Source organism: Salvelinus sp. IW2-2015, unplaced genomic scaffold (assembly GCF_002910315.2).
Source record: "Salvelinus sp. IW2-2015 unplaced genomic scaffold, ASM291031v2 Un_scaffold1832, whole genome shotgun sequence".
Classification (NCBI taxonomy): domain Eukaryota; kingdom Metazoa; phylum Chordata; class Actinopteri; order Salmoniformes; family Salmonidae; genus Salvelinus; species Salvelinus sp. IW2-2015.
The window spans coordinates 119,359-136,149 of record NW_019943203.1 but is presented as its reverse complement, the minus strand read 5'-3'; the positions used below and the strand labels follow the sequence as shown (position 1 = coordinate 136,149).

Here is a 16,791-nt window from a genome sequence, read left to right as displayed (position 1 = left end):
GGTGGGAAAGGGCAGTGTGGAGTGCAATAGCGATTGCATCATCTGTGGATCTGTTTGGGTGGTATGCAAATTGGAGTGGGTCTAGGGTTTCTGGGATAATGGTGTTGATGTGAGCCATTACCAGCCTTTCAAAGCACTTCATGGCTACGGATGTGAGTTCTACAGGTCTGTAGTCGTTTAGGCAGGTTACCTTCGTGTTCTTGGGCACAGGGACTATGGTGGTCTGCTTGAAACAGGTAGGTATTACAGACTCAATCAGGGACATGTTGAAAATGTCAGTGAAAACACCTGCCAGTTGGTCAGCACATGCCCGGAGCACACATCCTGGTATTAGGCACATCTGGCCCCGCAGGCTTGTGAATGTTGACCTGTTTAAAGGTCTTACTCACGTCGGCTACGGAGAGCGTGATCACACAGTCGTCCGTAACAGCTGATGCTCTCATGCATGCCTTTGGGTGAGCGGTTTCCACGAAAGCCACGAAAAGTATAGATGAAAACTCTCTTGGCAAATAGTGTGGTCTGCAGTTTATCATAAGATACTCTACTTTAGGCGAGCAAAATCTAGAGACTTCCTTAGATTTCGTGCACCAGCTATTGTTTACAAATATGCACAGATCGCCCCCCCCTCGTCTTACCAGAGTGTGCTGTTCTATCTAGCCGGTGCAGCGTATATCCCGTAGCTGAATATCCATGTCGTCATTCAGCCACAATTCCGTGAAACATAAGATGTTACAGTTGRTGTCCCGTTGGTAGGATATTCGTAATTTATTGTCCACTGATTGCACATTGGTGAGTAATATTGATGGTAACGACTACTTTCCCACTCGCCTTCTGCGGATCCTTACGAGTCACCCTGTTCTGTGTCCTCTGTTCCTGTGTCTCTTCCTCTTTCCAATAACTGGGATTATGGCCTTTGTTTGGAGAATGTCCTGTGCGTCCTGCTTGTTGATGAAAAGATCTTTGTCTAATCCGAGGTGAGTGATCGCTGTCCTGATATTTTTTTCCGTAAGATACGGTGACAGAAACATTATGTACAAGTCGTGGTCAAAAGTTTGGAGAATGACACAAATATACATTTTCACAAGTTGGCATGCTTCATGTGTCATTTAGATATTTTTTTCAGGTGGAAATATGAATCGTAGTAATTTCCAAGCGATTTCATAACTGTTCAAAGGCTTATATTGACAATTTACATGAAGTTGATGCAATAGAGTAATATTACAAGTGGTTTTGACCTTCTTTTCTAGACCTCTGCAGTCCGCCTGGCATGCTGTCAAATAAACTTTGGGCCACATCCTAGACTGATGCGCAGCCATTTGTGCATAATCATGCTTGGCTTTTGTCAGAAATTGTGGGGTTTTGATTTTGTCCACCTGCTCTTGAGGATTGACCACAAGTCTCTCAAGTGGGATAAAGTCTGCGGAGTCAGTTTCCTGCGCATGGACTCGAAAATTATCGATGTTTTGTACCCTTGAGCACTTAGTTATCAACTTTGCTTATTATGCTAAGGTGACTTCCACATGCGTGGAAAAAGGCATTGTTCATCACCAAACTGTTCCTGGATGGTTGGGAGAAGTTGCTCTTGGAGATGTGTGTACCATTCTTATTCATGGCTGTGTTCTTAGGCAAAATTGTGAGTGAGCTCACTCCCTTGGCTGAGAAGCAACCCCACACATGAATGGTCTCAGGATGCTTTACTGTTGGCACTGTTGGCAGGACTGATGGTAGCGCTCACCTTGTCTTCTCCGACAAGCTTTTTTTCCGGATGCCCCAAACAATCGGAAAGGAGTAATCAGAGAAAATGACTTTACCCAGTCCTCAGCAGTCCAATCCCTGTACCTTTTGCAGAATATCAGTCTGTCCTGATGTTTTTCCTGGAGAGAAGTGGCTTCTTTGCTCCCCTCTTGACACCAGGCCATCCTCCAAATGTCTTCTCCTCACTGTGCGTGCAGATGACTCACACCTGCCTGCTCCATTCCTGAGCAAGCTCTGTACTGGTGGTCCCGATCCCGCAGCTGAATCAACTTTAGGAGACGGTGCTGGCGCTTGCTGACTTTATGGGCGCCCTGAAGCCTTCTTCACAAAAATGAACCGCTCTCCTTGAAGTTCTTGATGATCCGATAAATGGTTGATTAGGTGCAATCTTACTGCAGCAATATCCTTGCCTGTGAAGCCCTTTGTGCAAAGCAATGATGACGGCACGTGTTTCCTTACAGGTAACCATGGTTGACAGAGGAAGAACAATATTCCAAGCACCATCCTCCTTTTGAAGCTTCCAGTCTGTTATTCGAACTCAATCAGCATGACAGAGTGATCTCCAGCCTTGTCCTCGTCAACACTCACACCTGTGTTAACGAGAGAATCACTGACATGATGTCAGCTGGTCCTTTGTGGCAGGGTTGAAATGCAGTGGAAATGTTTTTGGGGATTCAGTTAATTTGCATGGCAAAGAGGACTTGCAATTCATCTGATCACTCTTCCTAACATTCTAGTATATGCAAATACCATCATACAAACGGAGGCAGCAGACTTTGTGAAAATTAATATTTGTGTCTTCTTAAAACTTTTGCACGACTGTACGAATAAAGTTACAAATAACGCGAAACCCCCCCACAAATGCACATTGGTTGGGCTCCCGTAAAACTGCTGCCATTTCTTCCGCCGCCATTTCGATGTTGGTTAGGGTATGAAGATACCTATTGGCTACGTGGGTGTATGTCTTAGGGTAGGAGTTTCTTAGTACAAATACACTATTGGGTTGGGGTAGGAAGTGTCTTAAACTAATATAGTGTCTCAGTCTAGGGCCCTAACCCTTGGTAGACGCTTCATTGTAGGACCTAACCCTGTACCTGTACAAATGTCTTACGTCCAGCGTATCAAACCAGCAACAGCAGCCTCGTCCATCACAGAAGACTCCAGCTGCAAGCTGAAGGAGGCCGTCCGCAGCAGAGTGAGCGTCTGCACCTTCACCAGCCCTGAATACCTTCCCTGGAAGATTGGACACAGGACAGGTGGGTAGGGTTAAAGGGTACTATCCTCTCATTCTCACCATGTAATACTGTTCTCTACCTCTAACCCTACTCATCCTACCATGTTAATACTGTCCTCCTCTAACCCTACTCATCCTCACCATGTATTACTGTCCTCCTCTACCTCTAACCCTACTCATCCTCACCTGTTAATACTGTCTTCCTCTCACCTCTAACCCTACTCATCCTCACCATGTAATACTGTCCTCTACCTCTAACCCTATCATCCTCACCATGTATACTGTCCTCCTCTACCTCTAAACTACCATCCCACCATGTAATACTGTCCTCCTCTACCCTAACCCTACTCATCCTCACCATGTATACTGTCCTCTACCTCTAACCCTACTCATCCTCACCATGTATACTGTCCTCCTCTCTCTAACCCTACTCATCCTCCCATGTAATACTGTCTCCTCCTATCTCTAACCCTACTCATCCTCACATGTAATACTTCCTCTACTCTACCCTACTCATCCTCACCATGTAATACTGTCCTCTACCTCTAACCCTACTCATCCTCACCATGTAATACTGTCCCTCTACCTCTAACCCTATCTCCTCACTGTAATACTGTCCTCTATTCTACCACTCCTCACCATGTAATACTGTCCTTATCTCTAACCCTACTCATCCTCACCATGTAATACTGTCCCTCCTCTACCCTAACCCATCATCCTCACCATGTAATCTTCCTCCTCTATCTCTAACCCTACTCATCCTCACCATGTAATACTGTCCTCCTCTAACCCTACTCATCCTCACATGTAATACTGTCCTCTACCTCTAACCCTACTCATCCTCACCATGTAATACTGTCCTCCTCTAACCCTACATCCTCACCATGTAATACTGTCCTCTACCTCTAACCCTACTCATCCTCACCATGTAATACTGTCCTCTACCTCTAACCCTACTCATCCTCACCATGTAATACTGTCCTCTATCTCTAACCCTACTCATCCTCACCATGTAATACTGTCCTCTACCTCTAACCCTACTCATCCTCACCATGTAATACTGTCTTCCTCTATCTCTAACCCTACTCATCCTCACCATGTAATACTGTCCTCTATCTCTAACCCTACTCATCCTCACCATGTAATACTGTCCTCTACCTCTAACCCTACTCATCCTCACCATGTAATACTGCTCCTCACCTCTAACCTACTCATCTCACCATGTAATACTGTCCTCTACCTCTAACCCTACTCATCCTCACCATGTAATACTGTCCTCTATCCTCTAACCCTACTCATCCTCACCATGTAATACTTGTCCTCTACTCTAACCTACTATCCTCACCATGTAATACTGTCCTCTACCTCTAACCCTACTCATCCTCACCATGTAATACTGTCTTCCTCTATCTCTAACCCTACTCATCCTCACCATGTATACTGTCCTCTATCTCTAACCCTACTCATCCTCACCATGAATACTGTCCTCTACCTCTAAACCCTATCATCCTCACCATGTAATACTGTCCTCCTCTACCTCTAACCCTACTCATCTCACCATGTAATACTGTCCTTCCTCTAACCCTACTCATCCTCACCATGTAATACTGTCCTCCTCTAACCCTACTCATCCTCACCATGTAATACTGTCCTCCTCTAACCCTACTCATCCTCACCATGTAATACTGTCCTCTATCTCTAACCCTACTCATCCTCACCATGTAATACTTCCTCCTCTACCTCTAACCCTACTCATCCTCACCATGTAATACTGTCCTCCTCTACCTCTAAACCCTACTCATCCCACCATGTATACTGTCCCTCCTCTAACCCTACTCATCCTCACCAGTAATACTTCCTCTACCTCTAACCCTACTCATCCTCACCATGTAATACTGTCCTCCTCTAACCTACTCACCTCACCATTAATACTGTCCCTCTACTCTAACCCTACTCATCCTCACCATGTAATACTGTCCTCTACCTCTAACCCTACTCATCCTCACCATGTAATACTGTCCTCTACCTCTAACCCTAACTCATCCTCACCATGTATACTGTCCTCCTACTCTAACCCTACTCATCCTCACCATGTAATACTGTCCTCTATCTCTAACCCTACTCATCTCACCATAATACTGTCCTCCTCTACCTCTAACCCTACTCATCTTCACCATGTAATACTGTCTCCTCACCTCTAACCCTACTCATCCTCACCATGTAATACTGTCCTCTACTCTAACCCTACTCATCCTCACCATGTAATACTGTCCTCCTCTACCTCTAACCTTACTCATCTCACATGTAATACTGTCCTCCTCTACCTCTAACCTTACTCATCCTCACCATGTAATACTGTCCTCCTCTACCTCTAACCCTACTCATCCTCACACATGTAATACTGTCCCCTCTACCTCTAACCCTACTCATCTCACCATGTAATACTGTCCTCCTCTACCTCTAACCCTTACTCATCCTCACAGTAATACTGTCCTCCTCTACCTCTAACCCTACTCATTCCTCACCATCTAATACTGTCCTCATCTCTAACCTTACTCATCCTCCACTGTATACTGTCCTCCTCACCTCTAACCTACTCATCCTCACCTAATTACTGTCCTCCTCTACCTCTAACCTACTCATCCTCACCATGTAATACTGTCCTCCACACTCTAACCCTACTCATCCTCACCATGTAATACTGTCCTCCTCTACCTCTAACCCTACTCATCCTCACCATGTAATACTTTCTCCTCTAACCCAAAGCCAACATTTACCCTCTGCTACAGTAACGCCACAAGGCCAACAACATCTATAGTATCAATCTACCCCTCTACTACAGTAACTGCCCCAAGGCCAACATCTACCCTCTGCTACAGTTACTGCCCCAAGGCCAACATCTACCCCTCTACTACAGTAACTGCCCCAAGGCCAACATCTACCCCTCTACGACAGTAACTGCCCAAGGTCAACATCTACCCCTCTACTACAGTAACTCCCAAGGCCAACATCTACCCTCTGCTACAGTAACTGCCCAAGGCCAACATCTACCCCTCTACTACAGTAACTGCCCCAAGCCAACATCTACCCTCACTACAGAACTGTGTGTGTGTGTGCTCTGGGCTACACTGACACTTCTCATTGGTGCAGCAACCCTTCTAACCCTCCCCCCTCTGGCAGCACCCAGCCCTTAGCACTTTCACAGGTAACATTGTAATACTTCATTTAGTTGCAGGTTAGAGGTCGCTTTGGTTGGAGTTTAGAGGCTGTTTGGGTTTAAGGTCGGCTTGGTTAGAGGTCTTTGTTGGTTTAGAGGTCGGCTTGGTTGGGTGTAGAGGTCGGCTTTGGTTGGTTAGAGTCGCTTTGGTTAGGTTTAGAGGTCGGCTTTGGGTTGGTTGGGTGCTTTAGTTGGGTTAGAGTAGTTGGTAGGGTTTAGAGGTCGGCTTTGGTTGGGTTAGAGGTCGCCTGTTGGTTGGGTTAGAGTCAGCTTTTGGTTGGGTTTAGAGGTCAGCTTTGGTTGGGGTTTAGAGGTCAGCTTTGGTTGGGGTTTAGAGGTCAGCTTTGGTTGGGTTTAGAGTCGGCTTGGTTGGGGTTTAGAGTCAGCTTTGTTGGGTTTAGAGGTCGGCTTTGGTTGGGGTTTAGAGGTCGGCTTTGTTGGGGTTAAAGGTCGGCTTTGGTTAGGGTTTAGAGTCGGCTTTGGTTGGGTTTAGAGGTCAGCTTTGGTTAGGGTTTAGAGGTCGGCTTTGGTGGGGTTTAGAGGTCGGCTTTGGTTGGGGTTTAGAGGTCAGCTTTGGTTGGGGGTTTAGAGGTCAGCTTTGGTTGGGGTTTAGAGTCGGCTTTGGTTGGGGTTTAGAGGTCGGCTTTGGTTGGGTTTAGAGTCGGCTTTGGTTGGGTTAAAGTCGCTTGGTTTGGGGGGGGTTTAGAGAGGTCGGCTTGGTTGGGGTTAAAGGTCGGCTTTTGGTTCTGGTTTAGAGTCGGGCTTTGGTTGGGGGTTTAGAGTCAGCTTTGGTTGGGGGTTAGAGTCGGCTTTGGTTGGGGGGTTTTAGAGGTCAGCTTTGGTTGGGGTTAGAGGTCAGCTTTGGTTGGGGTTTAGGTCAGCTTTGGTTGGGGTTTAGAGGTCAGCTTTTGGTTGGGGTTTAGAGGTCAGCTTTGGTTGGGGGTTTAGAGGTCAGCTTTGGTTTGGGGTTTAGAGGTCGGCTTTGGTTGGGGTTTAGAGGTCGGCTTTGGTTGGGTTAAAAGTCGGCTTGGTTAGGGTTTAGAGTCGCTTTGTTTGGGGTAGAGTCAGCTTTGGTTTGGGTAGAAGTCGGCTTTGGTTGGGTTTAGAGTCAGCTTTGTTGGGTTTTAGAGGTCAGCTTTGGTTGGGGTTAGAGGTCAGCTTTGGTTGGGTTAAGGAGGTCGCTTTGTTTGGGTTTAGGTCAGCTTTGGTTTGGGGTTAGAGGTCAGCTTTGGTTGGGGTTTAGAGGTCGGCTTTGGTTGGGGTTAGAGGTCGGCTTTGGGTTGGGTTAAAGGGCGGCTTTTGGTTTGGGGTTAGAGGTCAGCTTTGGGTGGGGTTAGAGGTCAGCTTTGGTTGGGGTTTGAGGTCAGCTTGGTTGGGTTTGAGAGGTCAGCTTGGTGGTTGGTTAAAGTCGGCTTTGGTTGGTTTAGAGTCGGCTTTGGTTTGGGTGTAGAGGTCACTTTGGGTTGGGGTTTAGAGGTCAGCTTTGGTTGGGGTTTAGAGGTCGGCTTTGGTTGGGGTTAGAGGTCAGCTTTGGTTTGGGGTTAGAGGTCAGCTTTGGTTTGGGGTTAGAAGTCGGCTTTGGTTGGGGTTTAGAGGTATCTCAATCTCTCAATCATGGAGCTGCTTCGCGTGATGTATTGTTGTCTCTACCTTCTTGCCCTTTGTGCTGTTGTCTGTGCCCAATAATGTTTGTACCATGTTTTGTGCTGCTACCATGTTGTTATGTTGTGTTGCTTCCATGCTGTGTTGTCATGTYTTGCTGCCTTGCTATGTTGTCGTCTTAGGTCTCTCTTTATGTTGTGTTGTGGTGACTCTTGTCGTGATGTGTGTTTTGTCCTARATTTCTATTTTTAATTCCAGCCCCCTGTTCTCGCAGGAGGCCTTRTGGTAGGCCGTCATTGTAAATAAGAATTTTTAACTGACTTCCTTAGTTAAATAAAATAAAATACAAAATAGTGCTGTGTCTGTGTTTCTGCCCAGGAGAAAGCAGAGGAGGAGGAAGGTTGAAAAGGAAGAGTGTGAGGGACGGGCAGCGGCATTCTCCAGTGAGTGACAGCCAGAGAGAGGAAGTGTCTCCTGTAAGTGATGATGTCACAGCAGACTGTGTTCCTCTCAGCCTATCAGAGGAGCTGAAGAGAAAGAATGTGAGAGTCCTGACCCCTCGACCCCCTTCAGTTTGCCTCCCTCTGCCGGTAAGTTCCCTAACCTCTGACCCCCAACCCTCAGAGGAAACTATCTTTCACTCTGTTTTACTATTTTACATTCTGTTCCTCAAAAGCCCTTATGGTTGCCAATTATATAAGGCCTTAGTGGCGTTGGCAAAAGTACCCTGACATATTTAAGGGAACATTTGTGCACTCACATTGCATCATTTATCACGACACAGGATAAATGTGACCGAGAAACACCACAGATTTCCCTTTGCACACATGCCTGTTATTATTGCTAATTATGCTGCGCAACTACACAACCGCTGACAAAACAGGCCGACTGTCCCGAGTCCTACAGCAAACATAATGTAATACACAACATGGCTATCACCTACATATTCAGAGAGAGATTCTACAGCAGAGAAGTGCAGTGATAAAAATATGCAGTCACAAAATATGGAGAATGGATGACCGTAATTWAACATCATGAAATAATCAACATATTATCAGATCAGAACGACCACTCCCACTCAATCTACAGTAGGTCTACAGGCAGAAGAGTGAATTCAGGGCCATGGTCAGGCATCGACCGGTTCTGTTCCATGGTTCTGCTCTGCGGTTCTGCTCCATGGTTTCCATGGTTCTGCTCTGGACTGTATATTGCATAGAAATAGAAAGCCCTGCATGTGTTTTCATTGAACCCACTTTGAATTAACACACACTACTGTATAGGCAGGTATGAAACATCATGCATAATATCACGGTGGGTATGAAGACAGTAGCCTATCTCACTTTGAATCAAACACATAGGCCTGGCCAACCATGGCAGGCATGAAAATATTTGGCTAAATCATCAAACAGTATTCAGGCTTACCTTTTCTTGTGTTTGACGTTCTACAGCACTAGGCTTGATGTTGCAGATGGCGATTATTTCATCATAGTCCAAAGAGTCACTGACTTCCCTTTCAAAGGACAACATGACTAGATTGTTGAGATTTAGCCTCTCAACACAACATGTAGTGGAGAAGAGCCTCTCAACAGTACATGTGGTGGAGAAGAGCCTCTCAGCAGTACATGTGGTGGAGAAGAGCCTCTCAGCAGTACATGTGGTGGAGAAGAGCCTCTCAGCAGTACATGTAGTGGAGAAGAGCCTCTCAGCAGTACATGTAGTGGAGAAGAGCCTCTCAACAGTACATGTAGTGGAGAAGAGCCTCTCAGCAGTACATGTAGTGGAGAAGAGCCTCTCAACAGTACAGCAGGAAGTCATAGGACTCCTGCCCCTAACCCTTACTCGGCTATGGATGTTTGGGAAAATGTCACGGCAGCAGCTGTCCAAAACTTTGATAAGGGAAATCATTCCTGAACCCCCCAATTTCCAACACAGTTGCTGAATAAACACAGTTAATTTATCATCCTCAACATAGATAATATAGTGATCACATAGGGCCTGCAGTGATTATTTCAGTGTTGCGTTTTTGGGCAGCTGCTCTTGACGATGTTGATTTAAACCTTCAATATTAATTTAAAAAAGTTATTAAAGCTGCAATACTTCTTTGGGTAGGTAGGTTGATTGAGTAGGTTGATGTGTATGATATTGGAAGTGATTTAGTGAGAGTGTGTACGATGTCTGTATAAGAGGAAGACTATAATGTGTGATGTCCAAATAAATAATAACTCTGCCAATTTGCATGGTTGAGTGTCTATGTGTGTAAAATGTTGTGCGTATAGCCTTAATATTCATGATGATAATTGTAATCCATATCGTATCACCATCATAGTTGCATCATAATTACCTTTAACATAATTGAAAAACACATTCCAGCATTTCCATACCAATTGACGTTTCACATGATCATGAAAGAGACCTTGCATTACTCTAGAGACGGCTTCACTACAGTACAAATGTATTCCGTACAATATGTTATTATTCCCCAATGCCACTATTCTGATATCTTCCCCTTGCTTGTTGTAAACATATATAAACGTGTAGACAAAGACATAGAAAAGATATACAAACAAGAAACATTAAATTATAGAACAGTTCTCGACAATAGAGGGAGAAGAGAAGAGGAAAGAGAGTGAGAGAAGAGAGCGAGATCACGTGTGTGTGTGTGTGTGTGTGTGTGTGTATAAGTCCGTTTGTGTAAGCGAGCATGTAATTGAGTATGTTTGTGTTCATATCCACTTCATAATGTTCAGATATTTTTACAGTTCCCATACCTTCTTTTTTTCGTAACCTGAAGTCCCTGTAGAATTTAGTACAGCCACGGTGTTATGGAGCTGTCTCGGAACAGCTGTCCATCTATAAAGAGTTTGTCCACAATGAGAAAGGCACGCTTACACTTCCCCCTTTGTTGCCTTTGTACCGGATACAGTCTCTTACGACGTTCGTTTATCTCCCTTGGAAATTGGCACATCGTTTGATTAACTATTTAAGACAGCCTAACCAGAAGGGAAAATAACCTGTTCCTGACCCCCCTCCTCCCACTGCCACTGGCCTTTGCAGATTCTGCTCCTGAAGTTGTTGGTAAAAGGTTACACCAGAGGTTGGCAACCTTTTCCATTTGGAATGCCAGTTTATCTTACCATTTCTACCGATCTGCGTGCCAGTTAAAGTTTTCATATGRACATTTTCATGGAACAGTTTAATTTAATTTATAATACACTTTGTATCTCAAAATAATTGTCATGTGGTTTTACATTCTATCTAAATCTAAATGAAAATGATACAAATCTAAAAGTAACTTCTGTTGCCATTGCAACAGGTAGTCTTTGTAAAGCCAACAAATAAAAACATTGCAGCTTGTAGGTAGAAAATATCCTGATAAATATAAATATCTTATAAATCACATGGCCTGTCTGCAACGAACTTGAAACATTGTATCAACTATCAACTGTGTCCAGCCCAAAGCTCTTGCTAATCAACTTGCAACATTGTATAAAATATTCTGGGTCCTCAGTTTCCAGCGCCAGTGAGCTCRSGACAGACACAGCTGTAGGCTATTTGTGGAAGGGATAAGGTATTCAAGTATGTGGCTCCCAAGTGGCTCAGCGGTCCAAGGCACTGCAATTCAGTTAAAAACTAATTCTTATTTAGAATGACGGCCTAACCCGGTCAAACCCGGACGACTCTGGGCCAATTGTGCGTCGCCCTATGGGACTCCCAATCACGGCCAGATGTGATACAGCCTGGATTCGAACCAAGGACTGTAGTGACACCTCTTGCACTGAGATGCAGTACCTTAGACTGCTGCCCCATTCGGGAGCCCAACGTTGACAGGAGTGCACCCAACAAAAGAAAATGTATACTTTTACAAAACTTGTAAATGTAATGAAATAAACCAAAACTTGGTTCTCACAAGTGTAGCATAGGTTGTGAGCTCTCCAAACAACGTGTCCAATGACAACGGTAAACGACTGTAATAATAATATATTGAATGCATTAACAGAAGTTACCGTAACCAAACAAACATTGTAGAATAGAATTTAAGGTTATTAACGGTAAATGTACTGTAGTACTGGTGATATCTGTAATGGGGAATTGATAGACACTAACAATCAAAGGTTAAACAATTCACACAACGGTTATGAAGTTATGAAACAATGAATGAATGCGCACAAAACGTTGGGAAAGAGTGCATTCTGCATCTACCCACACGTCCCTTCTTCATGTACCCAACCATCCCCGCAGCCGCGTCAATCAATTAGTTCKCTGAGACAGGTGCAAATCAGACAGGTATCTCGTGTGCCATAAAAAAATAACATATATTTGCAACTGCTCGACAAAAAAAAAATCTTGGTCGACCAAACAATCGACCAGATGGGGTCAGCCATAATGTATGTGTTGAATATATTCCACGATTTGAGCGAGTGCTCGGCTCGTGCTCTACACTGTGTGCACCCGTATGCGCGCCGAAATCTACGCCCACCGTGACCTATAGCACCGCCCACCGTGACCTATAGCACCGCCCACCGTGACCTATAGCACCGCCCACCGGGTGAAATGGCTGAGTGTGTCCCATGTCTACGTGTCGCTTTGTCCTGTTTAGCGTAAAACATAATGTCCACAACCACGATTACGCTCTACAAATGAATAGTCCATGGCCTCCTAGTTAAGTTGATTTATAACATTACCCTGGCTTTGATTGCCATGGCTTGCACTGTAGCCTTCAAATGTATACAGTGCATAAGAGTGGGGTTTACTAGCCTGATGCTTGACTCATGCTTCGCGAAGGTGCTTCCAATCCTTATATCCGTCTAACAAATGAGCTTTCCATAGTGGAACTCATTTTATAGAAAACAGCATCCCTTGACGAACTTATTTCAGACAAACTGTCCATACCATTTGATTGTGATAAAACCAATAAGATGTCAGTAACCTCCTACTGCATTTTCCCAAAATGTCTGATTAGTCAGGAGACGATACAAACTAGAAATTAAATTCATTTTTTATATGCACTACATGACCAAAAGTATGTGGACAGGGGTTGAGGTCAGGYCTCTGTGCAGGCCAGTCAAGTTCTTCCACACTGATCTCGACAAACCATTTCTGTATGGACCTCGCTTTGTGCACGGGGGCATTGTCATGCTGAAACAGGAAAGGGCCTTCCTCAAACTGTTGCCACAAAGTTAGAAGCATAGAACCATGAAAAACAGCCCCAGACCACTATTCACCAAACTTAGTGGTCAGGGGCAAACTTAGTGGTCTGGGACACCAAACTTTAGTTGGCACTATGCAATCGGGCAGGTAGCGTTGTCCTGGCATCCGCCAAACCCAGATTTGTCCGTCGGACTGCCAGTTGGTGAAGATTGACTGATCACTCCAGTGAACGCGTTTCCAATGGTCCAGAGTCTATTGGCTGCGAGCTTTACACCACTCCAGCCGACGCTTGGCATTGCGCATGGTGATATTAGGCTTGTGTGCGGTTGCTCGGCCATGGAAACCCATTTCATGAAGCTCCCAATGAACAGTTCTTGTGCTGACGTTGCTTCCAGAGGCAGTTTGGAACTCGGTAGTGAGTGTTGCAACCGAGGACAGACAATTTTTACATGCTTCAGCACTCTGCGGTCCCATTCTGTGAGCTTGTGTGGCCTACCACTTTGTGGCTGAGCCCTTGTTGCTCCTAGGCATTTTCACTTCACAATAACAGCACTTACGGTTGACCGGGGCAGCTCTAGCAGGAAATGCGATGAACTAACTTGTTGGAAAGGTGGAATCCTATGACTGTGCCATGTTGAAAGTCACTGAGCTCTTCAGTAAGGCCATTCTACTGCCAATGTTTGTCTATGGAGACTGCATGGCTGTGTGTTCGATTTTATACACCTGTCAGCAACGGGTGTGGCTGAAATAGCCGAATCCACTAATTTGAAGGGGTGTCCACATACTGCATATATTTTAAGACAGCCTGATTTGGGTGGGCCAGTATTGAACCTGTCGTGGCTTTGCCTCAGTAAGGCCTGTGTGCTTATTTCCTACTTGTATTGTTGTGTGTTTTCACAGATTGTCAGTGAGACATACCCTGTGGTGTGCAACAGTGATCCGCACCATCACAAGCCCTTCACCTCCTCTGGACACCACTTCCTAGAAGACCCTAATCCCAACTTTAACCCTAGCCCCAACCCCAGCAGGACCACTCTCCACTCTGCTATCGTCCGCATCACTGACTCCCTGCAGGCAGACATCATGGTGAGGGAGAGGAGAGAGAAAGAAGGGGCGAGATGGGAGAAGGGTGAGGTGAAAGGGGAGAGGGAGAAGGAGAGGGAAAAAGAGAGAGAAAGGGAGGAGAAACAGGGTGTGGCAGGGCCCCACAGTGTGAGCCTCTGGGTTCTGTCTGCTGATGGGAGGGTTGGTAAGGCCTCAGAACTGGGACAACTCCCGCTGCATAGCAACCAGCTGTCCCCCCCTCCCTCAAGCAGGGCCCATCTCCTCCCCCCTCCCCCCCCCAGGCAGAAGCGAGGCAACTCCACTGCTGTGGGTCCTGTGCTCAATGGGATGAACCCTAAAATGTCGGAGCCTCTGATTGGCCCTCCAGACTACTTTAGACCACTCCCCTCTGGAACCAGCAAGAGGCTTCAGACAAGCTTTCCKAGGGAGCCAATCACAGGTCAGATGGACTTCCTGTTCATCTCCAAGCCGCTGAAGCATCATCATGAAGAGAGCATGAGTCCGCTGGTTGCCAAGCAACAGGCCAGTAGGGAGGATTGGCGGTTGGGCCAGAGGCACTTGGTGATGCTGTCAGAGGAAATAGATGTAGAGAACATCAGAGTTTACGGAGTCCGCTTCTTCCTGTCCCAACTCGGGAACAAGACCCCACGGCATTCCACCTCCCTCTATCTCTCAGAACATCACTCACACACACATGATGTCAAAACCAATTCCCTTTACGACTCAGGCATGGAACACACATTGAAAACCTGCTCCTCTTATGAGTCTGGCTCAGAACAGACACTGAGACCCAACTTCCCCTTCGACCCTCAGCAGGCTATCAGCATCCCTACYGCAGAGAATGTTCTCTTACCATGAATGGAGAGTAGGACTATATATTATCTAGCTAGCTATATATTCTATAACATAGCAATTACGTTACGTTTTTTACAATAAATTTGAACTGCAAACTTCATTGATAATGCGTATTTATTTCATCTGTTTTCTCTGAAACGATGCATACACTTTCCACTAGATGGAGACAACCATTTGACTCCGCCAGAGATACTGATGACGACACAACCTTGCGGAAGTTGCAACCCTTCAGGGTGTACGCAGGCAAAGATTATGGATATAGTAACAAGATGCATGTCTCTCCACCCTAACAATGTGAGTCTTTGTCCACAAAGCGGAACAGCAGTCTGTCTAGCTCCCGCCTATCCTTTCTATGGATTGGTGGATACGTCTCATTATTGTAATCTGTTTTTTAAATATTCGATGAGGGTTGTTGTTTTCATCCGCTTGTATTCAATGGTGAGATGCAACAGGGCATCCTCAAGCAGTTCCAGCGGGACTTTTACGGGATCAAAGCGAGCGCACAGCAGGAAAAGCTTTCTCTGTGACCCCACCCCCCCCCCATCCTGAGTGAGTCTGATCACACCTCTTCAAACTGTCCTACAGACAAGGATAGTCACCCCCCCCCAGCACTGAACACACCCAGGGCCCACAACTGCACTGCTCCTCCATCATTGAGAGGGATACATTCACAGAGCTGGAAAGAGACATGGTGGAGCTCAGAGAGCTAGCCCACACAATCCAGACAGAACAAACCCACAAAACAGACCAGCACAAATCCCCCCCAACAAGACCCGGAGGGCAGAAGGTGGAGATGGATGGCTGCCTGAGAGAGCCAGCTGCTCTACGGACTGAGGTGAGGGAACTTACATTTACATTTAAGTCATTTAGCAGACGCTCTTATCCAGAGCGACTTACAAATTGGTGCATTCACCTTATGACATCCAGTGGAACAGCCACTTTACAATAGTGCATCTAAATCTTTTAAGGGGGGGGGGGTGAGAAGGATTACTTTAAAGGGGAATGGAAACATAAGGATTTAGAACTCCAGCTAACTGTAAATCCCCATATTGGCATTGTTGCATCACTGGCAGGAGAGAACATTTTGGAACTCCCAAAAATGGCTGAATTTACCGAGTAGCTCTGAGTCAGAATGAGTTTATTTACAGAGGATGAAATAATGTTAGTTAGGGAGCCAATAAACCTACTGYAGCCCTTCATGTTTGAGCCATCGTTGCCCCAGATCAAAGAGTTCGTTCTAGTATTACATCCAGTCAGAGGTTCCTGTCAGGCTGTCTGGATGGTGATGTATTACATCCAGTCAGAGGTTCCTGTCAGTCTGTCTGGATGGTGATGTATTACATCCAGAGGTTCCTGTCAGTCTGTCTGGATGGTGATGTATGTATTGGACGTGTCACTAATCCTTATGAAGGACTTCCTGGCAAAAGAGGTTACTCGATCAGTCAGCAGCCGATATGCCAGTTAAATAATTGGTGAAATTTTGCTGTAGGGGCAGGACTCCGTTGTATACTGATGGTCGTGAGCGCAGTCTAGCTGGGCCCTGAGCTCTTTAGTGATGGTCCCGGTGGACCTCTTCTCCCCCGCAGCACATGAACACTCTGGCACCAAGGGGTCAGTTTGGCATGCTGTACTAACTGTTCTTTCCTGTTGGTAGAAAATAATTAAGGCATCTATTAGGCTATAGTTATATTCAAGAATCACTGCATATACTTGAACTAAACAATAGCCTTAGAAATAACATGGATTTGCATGTACCTCCTCTGCCTCCTGGACAGTTTCCTCCAGGATGAAAACATTCAGGGATGAAGATGTCATCTTGAAAATAAACAAACGTTTTGTTAACTTCTTATGGCTGCAGGGGCAGTATTGAGTAGCTTGGATGAAAGGTGCCCAGAGTAAACTGCCTGCTCCTCAG

At 45.6% G+C, this 16,791-nt stretch overlaps 1 protein-coding gene and 1 long non-coding RNA gene across 7 annotated transcripts in view; one reads left to right on the top strand and one right to left on the bottom strand.

Annotated features, from left to right (window-relative positions):
* The window catches only part of LOC112072141 (uncharacterized), a 32,273-nt gene extending 21,270 nt beyond the window's left edge, over nucleotides 1-11,003 (bottom strand). The window contains exons 1-2 of one of the 5 annotated variants that reach the window (XR_011476110.1): nucleotides 10,577-11,003; nucleotides 2,850-2,988 (exon numbers count right to left, since the gene is read on the bottom strand). This is a non-coding gene — a long non-coding RNA (uncharacterized lncRNA). The remainder of the gene's footprint in view (nucleotides 1-2,849; nucleotides 2,989-10,576) is intronic. The other 4 variants (XR_011476109.1, XR_002894258.2, XR_011476111.1 and 1 more) reach the window with 4 other exon arrangements.
* On the top strand, nucleotides 2,858-14,976 carry LOC112072139 (uncharacterized). Of its 2 annotated transcripts, none has more exons than XM_024139561.2 (3): nucleotides 2,858-3,011; nucleotides 8,190-8,398; nucleotides 13,857-14,976. In XM_024139561.2, the coding sequence occupies exons 1-3, from the start codon at nucleotides 2,858-2,860 to the stop codon at nucleotides 14,877-14,879; spliced, it is 1,386 nt and encodes a 461-aa protein (XP_023995329.1). In that variant the 3' UTR covers nucleotides 14,880-14,976. The 2 variants fall into 2 exon arrangements, with proteins under 2 accessions (XP_023995329.1, XP_023995328.1); XM_024139560.2 differs by having other exon boundaries at nucleotides 8,187-8,398.
* Nucleotides 14,977-16,791: the final 1,815 nt, after the last annotated feature.